The sequence below is a fragment of the Cervus canadensis genome, chromosome X (assembly GCF_019320065.1).
Source record: "Cervus canadensis isolate Bull #8, Minnesota chromosome X, ASM1932006v1, whole genome shotgun sequence".
NCBI classification, from domain to species: domain Eukaryota; kingdom Metazoa; phylum Chordata; class Mammalia; order Artiodactyla; family Cervidae; genus Cervus; species Cervus canadensis.
The window spans coordinates 64077864-64098093 of NC_057419.1; the positions used below are offsets into that span (position 1 = coordinate 64077864).

The following is a 20230-nucleotide window of genomic DNA, read 5'->3' on the forward strand; positions in this document are numbered from 1 at the left end:
GGAAATTATTTACAAAGTGCTCCTTTCTGAGCACTGTTGATCTATCACTCAATTTTAAAGTGTGACTAAAATCAGTCTCCTGTCCTGATTCTTTCTGATAATTCTTGGGATTTAACTAGAATAAAAAATTCTTAACTGCTCTTACTTGTGCTTATGGATCATGTTCCCATAAAGCAAAATATGTGATGAATATAGTTTCCTCATGCATGTGCTTTCAAATGTATTGTTTTATATGTATGCATTGCTTAAGAAGAGCAGTTTACAGAAACATTTTTTAAAAATTTTTTCTAGGAAATCATTTTTTTTAATGCCACCTGAAAGATAATTTCAGTACTTTATGTCTCATTTGAGAACAGATTATTTATCATGTGGGGAGACATTGACTGAAGTGACTCTGAAGAGGAGCATCCATTAGTATGTGCTAGGTCATGCTATAGTTAACAACCCCACATCTCAGTGGATTAACACAATAGTTTACTTCTTGCTCACAATACATGTCCATTCTAGGTGGAGAGAATACACTCAGAGTTCCTTGGTGAAGGAGGCCTCCATTCCTAAATGTGCCTCTCTAATTGTAGCAGGGAATGGGGACAGGAAAAATTACTCACTGGGTCTTAAAGCTACCACTTGAAAAAACAGTCAGCACTTCTCATATGCCATTTGTGTGTTCATGCAGAATTTTAACATTAGTGGGGAAGTGCAGTGTGTGCACTAAAATAGGAAAAACAAGAATATTTATAAGGAGCTCTAAGGAAAAAATATCCAGTTAGCTTATGGAGATTTTAAAATACTTTTTTTGTTCTCTTAACATATGTAACATATATAACATAAGAGAACAAAAAAAGTGTTTTTAAAAATCTCCATAAGCTAATTGGATGATTAGACCTAGAGACCAGGCCACAGAGCAAGCCATCAGGACCCCAGAAGGAGCTACAGCAATGCTTCTAATAAATCTGTTCTGAATTGTCAGAGAAGCAGCCTCTTTGGTGAACTTGAGACGATTTGATTACAACTCAATGTATGAATTAGCAGCTCAGCTGTCTGTATCAGTGCTGAAATGACATACCAATGACCAGCCCTTTTCCTTGAGAAACTGTGTGTCTCTAGCCTTTGTAAGTCTTGCCCTTGCTTTTGGTCTGGGAGACAGTCTTTACAGAGATGCACAGGAGTAAATATGCAGTATTTTAAACTAGCAGCTCTAATTTCTTCTTTGAGAGCTACTCTGCCAAAGCCTGACTATGTTCTCCCTGACCCAGTGCTCAATGTCACTGCATCTTTATGTTTCTTTTCTCACAGGAAGCTTTGAAAGATGAATTAAGACAGTACAGTGTTATAAATACAAATGGAAGAGCCTATATGGGAAACAATGATCAATAAAGTTTGAGACTGTGGTAGACATACTTCTTAAGTGATACTTCAGGCTGAGCTGGGATTGTTTTGGATGAGTATTTCCAAAGTTTCCTTCCTTTTCAAAATTAAATTATAAATGCTTTCATACTTGTTCAATTTTGCTTTTGATTTGAGAAGCATAACATAAAAAAAAAAGATATCTTTACCTGAAGCTTGAGAATCTATGGCTTCAATAATTCTGGAATGTTAGGTCTAACTAAAACCATTTCAGAACATTGTATGAAAAAATCATGGTAAAATCTGGATACAGAATTTCCAAACTGTGTTCCAAATTATGAAGGTGGACTCACTTTTGCTTTTCATTAAAAGGATCTAACTTTGAGTTACTTCTCCTCACAGGTTTCTACAGCATTTCTTTGAGAATTGGCTCTAGTTTAATTAGAATACTATAAATACTTCAAAAAATGAAGATAATGGCATCCAGTCCCATCACTTCATGGCAAATAGATGCGGAAACAATGGAAACAGTGAGAGACTTTAGTGTCCTGGGCTCCAAAATCACTGCAGATGGTGACTGCAGCCATGAAATTAAAAGACACTTGCTCCTTGGAAGAAAAGTTATGACCAACCTAGACAGCATATTAAAAAGCAGAGACATTACTTTGCCAACAAAGGTCTATGTAGTCAAAGCTATGGTTTTTCCAGTAGTCATGTATGGATGTGAGAGTTGGACCATAAAGAAAGCTGAGAGCCAAAGAATTGATGCTTTTGAACTGTGGCATTGGAGAAGACTCTTGAGAGTCCTTTGGACTGCAAGGAGATCCAACCAGTCCATCCTAAAGGAGATCAGTCCTGAATATTCATTGGAAGGAAAATTCCAGTAGCTGATCACACAAGTTCCCAGCTGAGGTCAGACAAGGTGACACTGGGCTTTTTTGTTTCTGCTCTCCAGCTTAGATGAGCAGAGGATGGAGACAGTGGGGGTCAGTACAGAAGTACAGAAGAGCAAGCTGCTCTAGCTCTGAGGTGGGAGGACAGGGTTTAAAACCCTCTCTGGCACCTGTCAGTGGGACTGCCTCAGGCAAGTCATTTAACACTTCTGAACTTTATTTTCTCCGTTTAAAGTAAAGAAAGTAGAATCTACCAGGTTGGGTTGTTTTTAGGATTTATAATTACAATGTATATGGTTATATATATTTCTCCTCAGAGGAATGGTGCAATACTCACTAACTGTTTGTGGCAATTTTATATACCATAAATACCATGAATAATGGGAATCTATTGTATTTAATAAAGTGCACATGTATTCAATTTTCATGTCCATACACCTAATAATACATAAAGAGAGTAACAGTGTGAATAATATAAATAATATATATAATATAATTTAAATATTTCAAGTAAATGGAAACTACTATGTAATTATGTAACAAATTTACTTGAATGTTAATTTCTCAAATTTTTTTCCTGAGATAATCAAGCGCATATACAGAAATTTACCCGCGGTTCAAGAAGTCAACAGATTCTTCAGCTTCAGTTAATTGGGATGGCAAAGAGATAAATGTTGAGGATTCCACCAGAATGACACTAAAATACATGAAAAAAGGATTATGACTCAGATGACCACAAAACATTCTTCCTTTAAATCATTTCCATCTATCATAAAATATAATTAGAATCAGAATAAATTACAGGTCAAACAGTTCATGTACTCTCATTTAGTAACTCAAAACATGTTAGAAATAAAAGATGTTGAATGGAAATAGGTAAAAAAATGATATTTTTATATGTAAAGTCAACACTGAATTCTTATAACAAGGAAACTTAGAGCAAAAATGACCAACCAAATTATATTCCAAAAAGAAAGAGGAAATTATTCATTGACCATAATACACTGTCAGAGTTATACATATTTAATAATTTCTAATTTGGACTTCCCAGGTGACTCAGTGGTAAAGAATCTGCCTGTCAATGCAGGAGATGTGGGTTTGATCCCAGGGTCAGGAAGATGCCCTAAAGTAGGGAATGGCAACCCACTCTGGTATTCTTGCCTGGGAAATCCCTTGGACAGAGGAGCCTGGTGGGCTACAGTCCATGGTCACAAAAGAGTTGAACACAACTTAGCAACTAAACAAAAACAAAAATCTTATGTCTAGAAAAGAGAAATATTTCTCTTAGAAGCAGACACGAAATTTGGGTACCTAGTAAAATCAATGCGTTGATAATTATGCCATCATCTGGAATCAAGCAGAAATTCAGTCCTTCCTATATAAAAAAGGTCATTCCTTCAAGAAACAGTTATGGAGACCCCATTACATGTTAGGTGTAGGACTAAGTACTGGTAAGTACAAACATGAATATGCTATCTTCCAAGCCTTAGGTTAAATAGATGGGGAAACAATGGAAACAGTGAGAGACTTTATTTTGGGGGGCTCCAAAATCACTGCAGATGGTGACTGCAGCCATGAAATTAAAAGACTCTTGCTCTTTGGAAGAAAAGCTATGACCAACCTGGACAGCATATTAGAAAGCAGAGATATTACTTCGCCAACAAAGGTTGGTTTAGTCAAGGCTATGGTTTTTCCAGTAGTCATGTATGGATGTGAGAGTTGGACTACAAAGAAAGCTAAGCGTAGAAGACTTAATGCTTTTGAACTGTGGTGTTGGAGAAGACTCTTGAGAGTCCGTTGGACTGCAAGGAGATCAAGCCAGTCAATTCTAAAGGAAATCAGTCCTGAATATTCATTGGAACGGCTGATGTTGAATCTGAAACTCCAATACTTTGGCCACCTGATGTGAAGAACTGACTCAATTGAAAAGACCCTGATGGGGAAAGACTGAAGGCAGGAGGAGAAGGGGACGACAGAGGATGAGATGGTTGGATGGCATCATGAACGCAATGGACATGAGTTTGAATAGGCTCTGGGAGCTGGTGATGGACACGGAGACCTGGCGTGCTGCAATCCATGGGGTCGCAAAGAGTCAGACACGACTAAGTGACTGAACTGACTGAAGCCTTAGGTTGCCCACAATGTAGTGGAGGATAGTGTGGAAATGACACCCTAGTGGCAGGGTAAAGATTTCATGAAGAGTCATTTCAGGAATGCCTAATTCCTCTTGCAGAGTTGAACTGAATCTGTACAATACTGTTAAGAACAGATTTATCTAAACTTAATTTGTTAACAGAAATCTTTTTTATTATGTAACAGTTATTAAGATCTCACAATACTAGCTTGATAGTGGAAAATAGATCAGTAATAAAATCAATCAAATGTTTTAGTCTAAAAATACACACACATTCATGAACATGCATACACAAACTAAAAAGCAATACATTTATATATCTTAATGTTTGAATGTTGGTATCAGTTTTTGTCTTTTTGGTTTAACTTGTTATTTCTGATGCCTTCATATAACGGTTGTAAAGGATTTTATAAATATTAAATACTAAAAAGTTTTAAATAAGACAAAATTAACTGTAAAAAAATGTAAACTATGAATGATGAAAGTTATGTATCAAACTGGAAGAACTGCTTATATAAATTTACAGTTAAGCAAATGTAGGAATAAATCCTCTCCAGAGAGCAATTTATATTTAAAGTCATGCACTAAATTCTCATTTAAATTTCATAAAATTATGAGGCAGAGAACATTTATAACATTTCTTTATATTTCTATAAATCCATGGTGAATCATTGGGCAATTTATTTTGGGAATAATTTGTTCTGGCTAAAAAACAATCACAAGCATAATGGTATTTGACACACAAATAAAAAGACTAAACCAACATAATAAATATTAGATTTTTCATATACTATACATGTACCATTTTGAGATAAAATAGCATTCTGTATGCTTCTGTTTAAAAAGTCCCGGCTTAATTACAATGAACATACTTTCCTCAAAATAGATATATTAACTTTAAAAATGAAATATAAACTGCCATTAACACAGAAAAAGATCCTGTCTGATTACTGCAGTTTCTAAATCAGTGGTCCTAACAATTCAACATGCATTATTATCATCTGGAGTGCTTGTTCAAAATGCAGATTCCCAAGCTTCTATTTGTATGAATTCTAAGTTAGTAAATCTGGCATGGGCTCCATTGAGCTCTTCAGATGTTTTTTAAATAGCCTGTCTATGGGTTAAACTCTGATCACTCTTGAATTATACCAGCACTGCTTTAACATTAATGTACAAGTAAATACTCTGGAGATATTGTTCAATGCAGATTCTGATTCAACTGCATTAGAGTGGGCCTGAGATTCTGGTTTTCTAATAAGCTCCCAGGTGATGGTGATTTTGCTGACTCAGAGACCACATTGTGAGAAGGACAAGATCAATTAAAACAAAAAACATATTTTAAATAATAAAAACAGGCCACTAGGAAAACAAAAGCAGGGAATGGTTTAGAATAACCATTTTCACACCTATATAAAACCAATAAAAACACTGGGAAAAGTTGTCCAAATTAACTTTCTCAGAATTGCAGCTAACTAAAGAAAAGTTTCATGGATGTTATGTATGGATGTGAGAGTTGGACTGTGAAGAAAGCTGAGTGCTGAAAAATTGATGCTTTTGTACTGTGGTGTTGGAGAAGACTCTTGAGAGTCCCTTGGACTGTAAGGAGATCCAAACAGTCCACCCTAAAGATCAGTCCTGGGTGTTCATTGGAAGGACTGATGCTGAAGCTGAAACTCCAGTACTTTGGCCACCTCACGCAAAGAGTTGACTCATTGGAAAAGACCCTGATGCTGGGAGGGATTGGGGGCAGGAGGAGAAGGGGACGACAGAGGATGAGTTGGCTGGATGGCATCACCGACTCGATGGACATGAGTTTGAAATAAACTCTTGGAGTTGGTGATGGACAGGGAGGCCTGGTGTGCTGTGGTTCATGGGATCACAAAGAGTCGGACACGACTGAGTGACTGAACTGAAATGAACTGAAAGAAAAGCTTGCAGCAATCTGAATGGTGTTTACACAAGAAAAGATTCCAGGGACTTCCCTGGTAGTCCAGTGCGTAAGAATCCACCTGCTAATGCAAAGGACACAGATTCAATCCTTGGTCCTTAAAGATCCCACATATCAGGGAACAAGTAAGCCTGAGAGCCACAACTACTGAGTCTACATGCTTCAACTACTGAAGCCTGTGTGCCTAGAGCCTGTGCTCCTCAACAAGAGAAGCCATCACAATGAGCAGCCTGTGCACCACAACTAGAGAGTAGCCTCCACTTGCTGCAAGTAGAAACCACACACATCGCACACATGCAGTAATGAAGACAAAGCAAAAAAAAAAAAAAAAAAAGCCTCCAAACCTTAGTAAGAACAGTAGAGTTTGCAGCCTTGTGATTTTTGTTGTAACTCCCCTCCTCTTCTCCATAGCTCTGCAGTAGCCTTGAATACTAACTGCCTTGCAACCAAGGTAGCCATACAAAATGTTCAGGCTTGCTGCCACAGGTAGGAATAGACTGAGGTTGGAGCTCTTCAAAAAGAAGTCCCATCCCTGATCATTGTTACTGTGCAACCTGTCTCAAAGCTCCCTAGAAGAACTCAATATGCACGGTGTTGCTTTAATCTAAGCAACTGACTCAAAGGAAAATAACTATCGCTATGATGTTTGTTGAAAACAATCAGTAACAATTATGCCCGAGGTTACCATAGCAATTGGATCAAGTAAGAGCTTGAGAAAACATAAAAGGAAGATCTGGAGACAAGATGCCCATAGGGGAAATTGCAGTCGCTCAGTAGAGTCCCAAAATATGTCAAGGACCTTCAATCCCACTTACAGAGATACCTGTGGTTCAGTCACTAAGTCATGTCCACTCTTTGCGACTCCACAGACTGCAACACGTCAGGCTTCCCTGTCCTTCACTGTCTCTGGGAGTTTGCTCAAAATTATATCCACTGAGTTGGTGATGCCATCTAAACTTGCTACCCCCTTGTCCTCTTGCCCTCAATCTTTCCTAGCATCATGGTCTTTTCCAATAAGTCACCTCTTCTCATCAGATGGCCAAAGTACTGGAGCTTCAGCTTCAGCATCAGTCCTTCCAATGAATATTCAGGGTTGATTTCATTTAGGATGCACTGGTTTGATCTCCTTGCAGTCCAAGGGACTCTCAAGAGTCTTCTCTGGCATCACAACTCAAAAGCATTAATCCTTCAGCACTCAGCCTTCTTTATGGTTCAATTCTCATATCTATACATGACTACTGGAAAAACTGTGGCTTTGACTATTCAGACCTTTGTCGGCAAAGTGATGTCTCTGCTTTTTACTATGCTGTCTAGTTTTGTCATAGCATTCCTTCTAAGGAGCAAGCATCTTTTAATTTTGTGGCTGCAGTCACTCTCCACAGTGATTTCAGAGCCCAAGAAAATAAAATCTGTCACTGTTTTCAATTTTTCCCCATCTATTTGCCATGAAGTTATGGGACTGGATGCCATGATCTTAGTTTTTTTAATGTTGAGTTTTAAGCCAGCTTCTTGACTTTCCATTTTCACCCTCATCAAGAGGCTCTTTAGTTCTTCTTCACTTTTTGCCCTCAGAGAGGTATCATCTGCATATCTGAAGTTGATGATGTTACTCCCCGCAATCTTGATTGCAGCTGATTCATCCAGCCTGGCATATAAGTGAAATGAACAAGGTGACGCTAAACAGCCTTGACGTACTCCTTTCCCAATTTGGAACCAGTCCATTGTTCCACGTCCAGTTCTAACTCTTGCTTCTTGACCTGCATACAGATCTCTCAGGAGCCAGGTAAGGTGGTCTGGTATTCCCATCTCTTTAAGAATTCTCCACAGTTTGTTCTTTTGCCATTCTCTTCTCTAGTGAGAGAGACAATTACGTCTCCCCAAGTAAAAAATATCAGTACAGAGAAATTATACAAAAGAACTAATTATAAATTCTGGACTTAGAAAGTACAATACCTGAAGTGAAAAAGCAGTAGAGAGACTCAGCTGCAGGTTTGAGGTGACAAAAGAACCAGTACACTTGAAGATAGGTCAAGTAAAATGATTACCTTTAAACAATGGAAAGAATAAAGAATGAAGGAAAATTAACAGATCCTCAGAGAACCATGGGACACCATCACACAGCCAAGCTTAAGCTTAATCAGAACCCCAAAAGACAAGAGAAAAAAAAAAGAGGCAGACAGAAAATGTGAAGAAGTAAATGATGAAAACTTTCAAAATCTGATAAAAATATTAATTTACACATCTAAGAAGTACAAAATATTCTGTGCAAGATAAATTCAAGGGGATCCATAACTAGACAATAAGAGTTAAGTCATTGAGAGGCCAAGACACAGTAAGGAGCAGAAGACAACTGACTCGACACCTATGCTGCTCCTCAATAAGATTAAGAATTAAATTCCCATTTAAAACTTAAAGAACAAAATGCAATGGGATGATGTATACAGCATGCTGAACGATTATCAATAAGGTATACTATATACAGAAAAACTATCCTTCAGAAATGAAGGAGAAATTAAAATATTACCAAATAAAAAAATGAAAGGATTCATTGCTAACATTGCTATTATTATTGCTAATAATTCATTGCTATCCTACAAAAAATACTACCAGAATTCCCTTAGGCTAAAGTAAAAGGATACTAGAAATGAACTGTAAACCACATGATGAAATAAAAAGCATACATTAAGTTAACTGCACAGGCAACTCTATAAAACCAATTATAAATGTACTTTACTTGCAATGTACCCTTTTATTGTCCTTTTTGATTTAAAATAAAACAGTGTCAGACAATAAATATAAAACTATTTTATTGGCTTATGACCTGTAAAGATGTAATGAGTATAACAATAATAGCACTAACAAGAGGCTAGGAAAAGGAGATTACACTGAAGCAAAATTTCTAAGTTACAGTAAAATTAAGTTGGTGTCAATATGAACTAGACTGTTTAAATTCAGATGCTAATTATAATCTTCAGGATGACTACGGAGAAAAATTTTAGAAAACATATAGTAAAAGAAATGAAATTTTTAAAGGCACACTAAACTGTACTGTGTCAGAGATTATATTAAGTGTAATGGGATTAACACTCTAATCAAAAGGCAGAGATGGACAAAATGGAAAAAAAAATAGACTAGAGAAAAGACAAACATTGGTTCAAAGTCACAACCAGATTGGGAACAAAAGAAGAAGAATAAAATACTATGTAAACAGTAACAAAAAGAGAATTGGAGTGGCTATATTATTAACAGACAAAATCAAACTTAGAGCAAACACTGCTCTCAGCATGACAGCATGAGAACTCCAAGGATCACTTTCCAGCAAAATGAGTTCAAATATAAAAACCAACTATTTAAACTCTCTGGAAATGATCTTAAAGGCATACAGCCAATTAAAAAAAAACCAACAAACTATTCAATAGTAATTACTAAATTCAGTAAGAAAAGATGTAGGACTTCCCTACATGGTAAAGAAGTCCAGTGGTCCAGTGGTAAAGAATCTACCTGCTAATGCAGGGGACAAGAGTTCAGTCCCTTGTCCAGGAAGATTCCACATGCCTCTGGGCAACTAAGCCCCTGCATCACAGCTACTGAAGCTGACATACCCTAGAGCCCATGCTCTGCAACAAGAGAAGCCACTGCGATAAGACACCCACATACCTCAACAAGACAGCAGCCCCCACTCACTGCAACTAGAGAAAGCCCACACAACGAAGCAGCGAAGACCCAGCACAGCCAAAAATAATAAATCAATCAACAAAAAAGAGAAGATGTAGTCTGTGACATTTGAACCAAGACTACTCACTTCTTCCTTTTTCCCCACCCAATTAAGAAAGAAACTACTCCAGACTAGTACAGCTAGGAACAGAGGACACATTAGTTTCCTAGCTCCCAGGGGGAGAACCATCATTCTGGAGATGTATGACATCAACATTTCTCATCCTGCCCCAAGTACATGTTGCTGAGGCTATCTATGTTCAGGAAAATGCAGCTGAGAGGAGCTGAGGGGCTTCCTTCTTCCACCCAGTACACAATCATGGACCACAAGCTCGGCATGGGTGTGAAATCACCATTGCCCTAGCTTACAAAGTGGTGGTTCTATGCTGGGAGAAGCAAACCAGTAAGACCTGAAACTACTTTCCCCCACCCTACCTAGCATTCAGGTCCTAATATGGGGGTGTTACTTCAAGAAAAGCTTACCATTGTCCCCCTTTCTACCAACACAGTCATGGCTCAGAAATTTTACCTAGAGGGAGAAGCTGACCTTAAGACATATAGCTCTTAATCTCTTCACAAAGGACCTGATTTCATTTTCGAAAACAAGTGAAGATTAACCCAAGGGTGCTCTTAAAACTAGTGCAGTTGTGGTGAAAGGCAATTAGGAGGAACCCTGCTAGTTTGTTGGAGAAAACTGGGGAAAGAGACAACCGAGGGGAACCCTTGTGGAGACAGAATAAATCTCAAACATTGACCTAAGGGACTATTATTGCAAAGGAGCTGGCTTTGATTGAATTAGTCTGAGGAGCAATTTATGCCTTCCACAGAATGCAAATCAGGGAAACTTAATAGCTAAGTGTGGACACAGAAAGACACAGTCAAAGAAAGCTATGCCAAAACCACCTTTTATCCAAGAGTGATTGTGGGCATATTCAAGACTGCCCTAGAAGCAATATTAGAAAGTTCACACTATGTATGCGGGGCATTTTTTTGAGGGGAAGGGGGAGTAAACATCTCTAAAATAAGTCAGCCAGGTAGTAAAAAATTAAACAAGCAAACAACATTAAAAATCATGTGGGAGATGAGACCAGAATTCAATGTGTTTTCAAAAATGTCTACTTTCCAACATAACAATTATGAAACAAGCAAAGAAACAATAAAAGAGGTATGAAAGAAAAGCTGCTTGATAGAGTGATCAGCTATCATATTTAACAGAAAACTAACTCAAAATACCCATTGTAAATGTCTTAAAAAGCTAAGGAAACTATGACTAAAGAAGTAAAGGAAAGCATGATGATGAAATTAATAAAAAAGAACCAAATGGAAATTCTGGATTTTTAAACTACAATAATAGATTAAAAAAAAAAATCACTAGAGGGGCTCAGGAGATTTGAATTGGTAGGAAAAAGAAGAATTAACAAACTTCAAGACTGACAGAGACTATGCAGTCTGAAGAACAGAGAAAAATGAATAAAGAAAAATAAACAATCAGATACATATATGGTACACAATTAAATGCACCAATAAATGTTTAATGAAATAAGCTGAAAGTGAGGAAAAAAGAAAAGAAAAACCATCAGAAAAATGAGATGAGTGAACATAACATAAATTTAAACATTTACTTTTTATTGAGATATGCTTGATATACAATATTATATATTCAGAAATGCAGTATAGTGATTCACAATTTTTAAAGATAATTCTCCATTCATAGTTATTATAAATTTTGATAAAGTAGGATCAAATCTGGTCACTGTGTTGCACACAAATTTTTGGAAAATTTTCTGAAATTTTAAATTTTATTTGAAAATACATTTAATATGAGATTATTCATAATAAAATTCAGATAATTTTTGTAAGTAATATGAAAAACTCGGTCACTTGTTTTATTGTTTATAACATTAAAGTAGTCTATGTCAATTATTTGACATTAAATTTCCTCTCATTCCCTTTTATTGCATTTTATCTTTAAAAGTAATGTATGTTTACCATAAAATATTGATTTTACAGATTTTGTGAGTGGCCTTAAATTTTCATGATTATATGCCTATTACCTAAGTTTGAGGGCCACATTCACATAAGAGATGATTCACAGAAGTCTCCAACAAATAATCTTTTCCTCTACCAAACCATGTATTCCTCACAAGAAGTAACAATTTTAATCACATCTGAGATAAATCATAAAACTGGCTTCCCTGATGGCTCAGCGGTAAACATTCTGCCTGCAATGTAGGAGCCACAGGTTTGATCCCTGGGACAGGAAAATTCCCTGGAGGAGGGCATGGCTACCCACTCTAGTAGTTTTGCCTAGAGAATCACATGGACAGAGGAGCCTGGCAGGCTACAGTCCATAGGGTCCCAAAGAGTAGGACATGACTGAAGTGACTTAGCACACATGCACACACGCAAATCATAAAATAACAATGACATATTATTATTTTTAGAGAAACATACAATTATAATATTCTACCAATGCCAGGAACTTTGAGATTTTCTTTCAATTCTACCACTAGAATAAGAGTTAACATATTTGATCTTGATTTTCTCTGAAGAACTGCAGTCAGTCATTTGGTTCATTTAAGGGTATATTTTAATACTGGGTTAATGCCATATATTCTGATTTTTTTATTCCTTACATTCTGATATAACATTTTAATAAAATTACAGTAAATAAAATTCTCCCTCACTGAATATGGGAACCATAAATTCACCAATAACTGTTTTAACAAAAGAATTTTTGTTTTGTTGACAATAAATGATATTGCTAATAAGAAATTACCAAAAGCCCAGACATATAGTAATTTAAAAACTGAAAATTACAAAATACTAATATGAGAAGCATACATACAACTTCCAAGCAACACAAGTATTGTTGTAAGAATCTGACTTTTAAAGTTGGTAGAAAGAGAGTTCATAATTTAAGCAGTATGTAAGGTATGGAGGAGGGCATGGCAACCCACTCCAGTATTCTTGCCTGGAGAATCCCCATGGACAGAGGAGCCTGGCGGGCTACAGTCCATGGGGTCGCAAAGAGTCGGACAGGACTGAGTGATTAAGCGCAGTACAAGGTCTCATTAAGGGCTTTCCAGATAGCTCAGTGATAAAGAATCCACCTGCCAATGCATGAAACACTGGTTTAATCCCTGGGACGGGAAGATTCCCTGGTGAAGGAAATGGCAACCCACTCCAGTATTCTTGCCTGGGAAATCCCATGGTCAGGGGAGCCTGGCTGGATACAGTCTACGGGGTCACAGAAGAGTGGGACATGAATTAGCAACTGAACAACAATAAGGTACAATTATCCATCTCCTCCCTCAACATGTAAATCTATAGAAAGATATTTTCTATTTGGGACCTTAAATAAAACTTAAGCATTTTATTGTCTTTTTGTTCCAAATATATTTTGTTGTTATTGTTGTTGTTAAATCTAAAGATGTACAAATGAACATTTGCTGTGCAGTTTTAATTAATCATGATGCTTTAGGTGAAAATAAATTTTCTGCTTGAATCAACATTTCACTTTTGGAAATTAACAGATAGGAAGAAATTATAAGTTTAAAAGTCTATTAATTATAAATTTTAAGAAACTGAAAGAACTATACATTTCAATGAAGATAAAGCTTATTGGCAAAATTAATAAATTTGACACAATCAGCATTAGCTTTGTAGAGATGAAACAGCATTTCAAGGAAAACTGATTTACCTTCATTATTTGTTCTATTTTATCTGCTGATGCTTATAAATTTACAGTAATATAAATATGCAAAATTTCTCCTCAAAACAGTTCACATTTAAGACAACTACATAACTTCTCTTAAGACTGGATATGGCTAATTGCAATAAATTTACATCAAAACAATAACTTACTTGAAGTCCCCAGAAGCTTGGAAGGGATTTTTAACTTTCACAGTAATTTCTTGCCATGTATAACATGGGGATTTGCATTTTATAGTTGCCTAAGGTAAAAAAGAAAACATATTATATGATAATAACAAAAAAGAATATCCTCAACTATAAAATATAGGCTTAAAGTATCTAAAAACCTGTCCATTTAAACATTTCAGAGATATTAATTTATATAAACATTATACTGCCAAAATCTGAGTGGGAAAAAAAAATAGATTTTTACCTCATCACCAATCCATAGTACTATGCTAACAACTGAATGATTTGTCACAATACTGTCTCCCAAATTTATTTCCTTAAAATTCATTTTGTTCATGACTGAGCATGATTTTACATTTGCAAATTAACCCATCATATATATATATATATATATTTAACCCATCATATATATATATATATACACACACACACACACACACCGGTGTGTGAGTGCAAGAGTATCTGTGATATCTGTGTTGGAATGTGTGTGACTGTGGCTTGCCTGTGTTTCTAATGCAGTGGCTGTACTGATATATTTTTACTGTAATAAAAGCACAAATATAAAACTTAAACTCAAATTACTCAAGACTTCCATGAAAGAAAAGCTTTCAGGAATTCCACACTTCTAGACTAATCAGGATCTTACCGTATTCCTCCATTATTATCCAATTATTTCCTGATGTCTAAGACCATGAGTGGCCAAATGGAGAAGTAAACAGAGATCATATAAGGTCCAAGTGTCAGCTTTTCTGCCCCAGAGCCATGATAACGACAGGCTAACACCATCCATCCACGTCTCTTAAACACACGTGGCAAAGCAATGTTTTTTTTTTTTTTTTCCAGAGAATTTGTGTGAGAGGGTTGGGAAATGTAAGAATTCAGGAGGAAATCGGAAGATCACAACAGTATCTCAGTGACAGTCAAACATGTGCTTTCTGTCCCGGGTGTCCTTATTGAACAAGCCATTCTGTCCGGGTGAGCGTCTTAATGCTCTCCTCACACAAAGTGGCCTTCTAGAGTCATTCTCTTTACCTCCCACTCAAGCCACTGCACACCTATGGTTCTTCATAATCCATATGAAAATCTGGCAACATAAATTTACTTCTTTGCCATACAGCCATGGTAGAAAATAATATTTAGACAAACTAATGGCTACACAAGTCAATCATCATAATATCACAACTATTTTACAGAGATTTAAAAATCCTTCTCCCCCATCCTTTGAGGTAGTAACACTTTAGAGCTCAGACTGGAACATCATCACCTCTCACTAAATGCTGGTCTTAGCACTATCTTTGTAATGGATTTTCTCCAGAGCACCCTAAAGATAACTTGATAAATGTTCCTATCAGAAACAGAAACATTTTCTCTGCTGTGTAAATCGCCAAACCTTAATTCAAACAAAAAACAGACATAGGCCCTGGGAGTGCTTTAACTTAAATCACAAGTCTCCATGGCAGAAGGTCATGTATGACTCCTTGATATAAAGCACAAATATAATCCTAAAAAGACAACCTTAAAACAGTACTCAATACAAGTCTTTTCAAAATGCAGATGACCAACAGGCACATGAGAAGATGCTAATTATAAGAGAAACGCATATCAAAACCACAATGAGATATCATCTAGCATCTGTCAGAATGGCCATTATCAAAAAGAACACAAATAACAAATGCTGGCGAGGATGTGGAGGAAAGGGAACCCTTTTACTGTTGGTGGGAAGGTAAATTACCACAGTCACTGTGGAAAACAGTATGGAGGTGTCTCAAAAACTAAAAATAGAACTACCATGTGATCCAGCTATTCCACTCTGGGTATATATCCAACGAAAATGAAGATACTAATTTGAATAAATACATGCACCCCAACTTTCATAGCAGCATTATTTATAATTGCCAAGATATGGAAGCAACCTAAGTGTCCATCAACAGATGAATGGATAATGAAGACGTGGGGTGGATGTGTGTGTGTGTGTGTATGTGTATGTGTGTATACATATATATACATTTATTTATATCTGTGCCAGTGTATGTGTGCTCAGTTGCTTAGTCATGTCCAAGTCTTTGAGACCCCATGGACTGTAGCACACCAGGCTCCTCTGTCCATGGGATTTTTCAAGCAAATATACTGGAGTGGCTGGCCACTTCCTTCTCCAGAGGATTTTCCCAACCCAGAGATTGAACCCACGTCTCTTGTGTCTCCTGCGTTGGCAGGCAGATTCTTTATTACTAGCACCACCTGTGAAGCCACATATATATATATATATTTTGCCATTTGCAGCAACATGGATGTACTTGGGCTTTGCAGGTGGTGCTAGTGGTAATGAACCCAATTGCCAATGCAGAAGATACAAGAGATGCAAGTTTGATCCTTGGGTAGGGAAGATCCCCTGGAAGAGGGCATGGCAACTGCTGCAATATTCCTGCCTGGAGAATACCATGGAAAGAGGACCTGGCAGGCTACAGTACATAAAGTTGCAAAGAGTTGGACACAACTGAAGCAACTTAGCAGTGGCAGGATGTATTATGGGAAGGCATTATGGGCATTATGCTAAGTGAACTAAGTCAGAAAGAGACAAATACTGCATGATATCACTTATATGTGAGAACTAAAAAATGCAACAAACTAGTGAATATAATAAAAAAAGAAACAGCCTCACAGATACAGAGAACAAATTAATGGTTACCAGTGATGAGAGTGGAGAGGGGCAATGTAGGGGTGGGAGGTACAAACTCTTGAGTGTAAGATAGGTCCAGGGATGCATTGTACAATAAAGGGGATATAACCAATATTTCTAATAACTGTAAATGGAAAGCAATGTTTAAACATTGCATACAAAATTAATAAACAAAACCAAAATTTTTAAAAGTACAAGTCCTTTCAACTTCTATTATAAAATTGAGACTTATTTCCAAAGAAAGAGTATCAAAGCAAAAATATCAGAGATACAGAAACCAAAAACTGCACAAATATAAGTAAGTACACATCTGCGTCTGCATATGCACATGATCTCAAAGAACAAGAGCTGCCAGGAGATAAAACTTGGAAGAACAGCTGTACTTGGAACACTTCTTGGCTTGAGAAGAGAAGCAAAAAATATATCATAAAAGAGGTAAGATTTACTTACGATGGCTTTAAAATTGAGGACTTCACCCTTGAGAGCAAAAGTCATCGTAGTACCTCCTATTCCATTCTTAAGTCTTGAAATTAATAGCAGTGAAGCTTCAGCAGGATGGAGGAAGCGACTGGTAAATTTCAGAGTGATAGTAATTTGGTTTCTATTTAACAAAAGATAAAAGAAAATACTGTAATGAAAAAAGACAACAAGCATCTATTCAGTGAAGATCATATACCTAGTACACACACCCAGCAAAATACTCACTTCTACAGTAAAATTAAAGATTGTTGTGGATTTTAGAAAGCCTATAATCCAGTTATTGCTGTCAGTCAAAACATGTTGATCCAGTCTGTAAAACCTAAAGTTAACTTCCAAATGCATATATAATCTACCGAGTATTTGATTTTCTAAGAGTTAGCCACAGGAAATCATGTATGCATTTTTGTGTGAATTTTATAGGACATTCTGGGCTACTGGTTAGGCATTTTCTTAGTTACATCAATGACTTTTGATTACATGGAGGAAAAAATGAGAAAGACATTCAAAAAAATACTTAAAACTGTGGTTGAAAATAAAATTCAAACCTCAAATCAAAATAAAAGCATATAAGTAGCATGACTTTTATTTGAAAGACAAACTTAATTAAAGGGAAGAATAAAGAAAACATGTCTATCTCCTTTAATCTTCAACTTTCTAGTCTAAACCATAGCAAAACAGTTGAAGAATCTATGGACTTGGAAACTTTATTTCCCAGCTTTTAGGGGAATGACTAAGCCATGGCACCCTGGCAATCTTGCATGACCACACAGGCCACACAGATGCAAAATTTAACTGCAGTGGCTGTAAGTGTTGCCAGAAAGTTCTGTGATCCTCCCATAACATGAGACCATGGAGTTTCAGGAAAAACTGCGACAAGAACATTTATTTGCCTCTCTATCTTCCATGAGAGGCTGTCAGCAGACAGTTTCCCACTGACTTCGTGTAGCCCCCTACAGCATAGAGTTACAGGCTAGAAAACTGCTTAATTGCAGCATGAAACTGTCAGCAACAGGTGTCCTCCCATGCATGATGCAGTCTTCTGGCCCCTTTTGTTTTGGCGTCACTCTGCATAAGGGGCATGGAGATCTGCCCCTCTGGTAACTTTTGCTTTTACTGTCTATGTAAGTAATGAGCTCTCTGAATGAAAAATGGGCTCAATGTTTCTTTACTGGCTGAATCTTTCCACCTTACCTTTCCACAGCTGTAGGTGGTAAACCTTGGAGACTTTTATCTTTGCTTTTTCTCTGACTTTTAGCATAGTTAGCACTATACATCATATCACAGTTATTCTTTGCACAAACTATCACCTGTCATTTTCCCTTAGGATACACACAGTTGGGAACAGAAATGGCAATAGCTTCTCTCAGCATTAAACTATGGCTTAACTTCCCCAGAATCTTTGAAGAATCTCTGTCGAATAGGGGAGCTTAGGGTGCAGCATAGAGTAAAGTGAATGGAGGACTTTCAAAATCAATTGAAATATTCTCAAAATTGATTTTTAGGGAAAATTACAACTCAGAACTAGCAGGAATGGGAGAACTTTATTCAGATATAATATAACTAATCTCAACTACTGCAAAAGGACATTTTCCTGACTATTATAAAAAGCTCATGTACTTAAATTTAACTGAAAAGAAAGAGTACTTGACCTTGACATATTTTTCTGGGTGTTTTTCAAACTCTGTATTAGGATACCTGTGATTTAGGAGTTTTATAGATATTCAAAAATTCATTACTAGATAAAGTCATACATTCAATTAAAATTTATAATGTTCCAGACTTTGTTTTAGATTTGGGGGATAATTAGAAAAAAAAAAAAACCACACTATTCCTAAACTCCTGGATCTTTCGTTTTATACAACATGGCAGACATTAATTACATCATCATAAAATAAATGTGAAAACAAACTATATATGTGCTATGAAGTGATATAAGGGCGTGTAATGGAGAGTGTGATACAGTCTGAAGGGTTAGAGGAAGTGATATGTCAGGTAGGATATGGAGGATGAGAATGAGTTAGGTAGGATTTGCGTGGGACAAAAGAAGGCAACCAAGCACTCTAGTATGATGAATTCTAATGATTTTAAATAATTTATCAAAGAATAGTGGTATTGAAGCTTAGAAAGCAAGGGTGTCAGTGATACAAGATGTGGTTAAGAGCCAGCCATGAAAGGCCACATGGGCTATGTTGAGATATTCAGTCTATATCCTATGGTGACGGGAAGCTATCAGAATATTTTAAGCCAAAGAGTAACATGACTAAATTTACATTAAAAACATTATTGCTAGTCTAATACAAAGGATGGACTGCAGAGAATCCTTTTAGGAATTGATTGTAGTAGCCCAGTTTAAAGGTGATCATTTCAGTTCAGTTGCTCAGTCGTGTCTGATTCTTTGCGACCCCAAGAACCGCAGCACGCCAGGCCTCCCTGTCCATCAACAACTCCCGGAGTTTACCCAAACTCATGTCCATTGAGTCAGTGATGCCATGTAACCATCTCATCCTCTGTCATCCTCTTCTCCTCCTGCCCTCAATCTTTCCCAGCATCAGAGTCTTTTCAAATGAGTCAGCACTTCACATCAGTATTAGAGCTTCAAAGTATTAGGCCAAAGTATTAGAGTTTCAGCTTCAACATCAGTCCCTCCAAAGAACTCCCAGGACCAATCTCCTTTAGGGTGGACTGGTTGGATCTCCTTGCAATCCAAGGGACTCTCAAGAGTCTTCTCCGACATCACAGTTGAAAAGCATCAATTATTCAGTGCTCAGCTTTCTTTATAGTTCAACTCTCACATCCATACATGACTACTGGAAAAACCATAGCCTTGACTAGACAGACCTTTGTTGGCAAAGTAATGTCTCTGCTTTTCAATGTGCTGTCTAGGTTGGTCATAACTTTCCTCCCAAGGAGTAAGCATCTTTTAATTTCATGGCTGCATCACCATCTGCAGTGATTTTGGAGTCCCCAAAAATAGAGTCAGTCAATGTTTCCACTGTTTCCCCATCTATTTCCCATGAAGGGATGGGACTGGATGCCATGGTCTTAGTTTTCTGAATGTTGAGCTTTAAGCCAACTTTTTCCACTCTCCTCTTTCACTTTCATCAAGAGGCTCTTTAGTTCCTCTTCACTTTCTGCCATAAGGGTGCTGTCAT

The 20230-nt window shown here is 36.9% G+C and overlaps 1 protein-coding gene across 1 annotated transcript in view; it reads right to left on the reverse strand.

Moving 5' to 3' along the window:
- Positions 1 to 20230, reverse strand: part of CFAP47 (cilia and flagella associated protein 47) — a 496124-nt gene that overhangs the window by 221165 nt on the left and 254729 nt on the right. Inside the window, exons 38-40 of the mRNA XM_043459762.1 lie at positions 17049 to 17199; positions 13904 to 13992; positions 2851 to 2937 (exon numbers count right to left, since the gene is read on the reverse strand). Coding sequence (XP_043315697.1) covers positions 2851 to 2937; positions 13904 to 13992; positions 17049 to 17199 — 327 coding nt within the window. The remainder of the gene's footprint in view (positions 1 to 2850; positions 2938 to 13903; positions 13993 to 17048; positions 17200 to 20230) is intronic.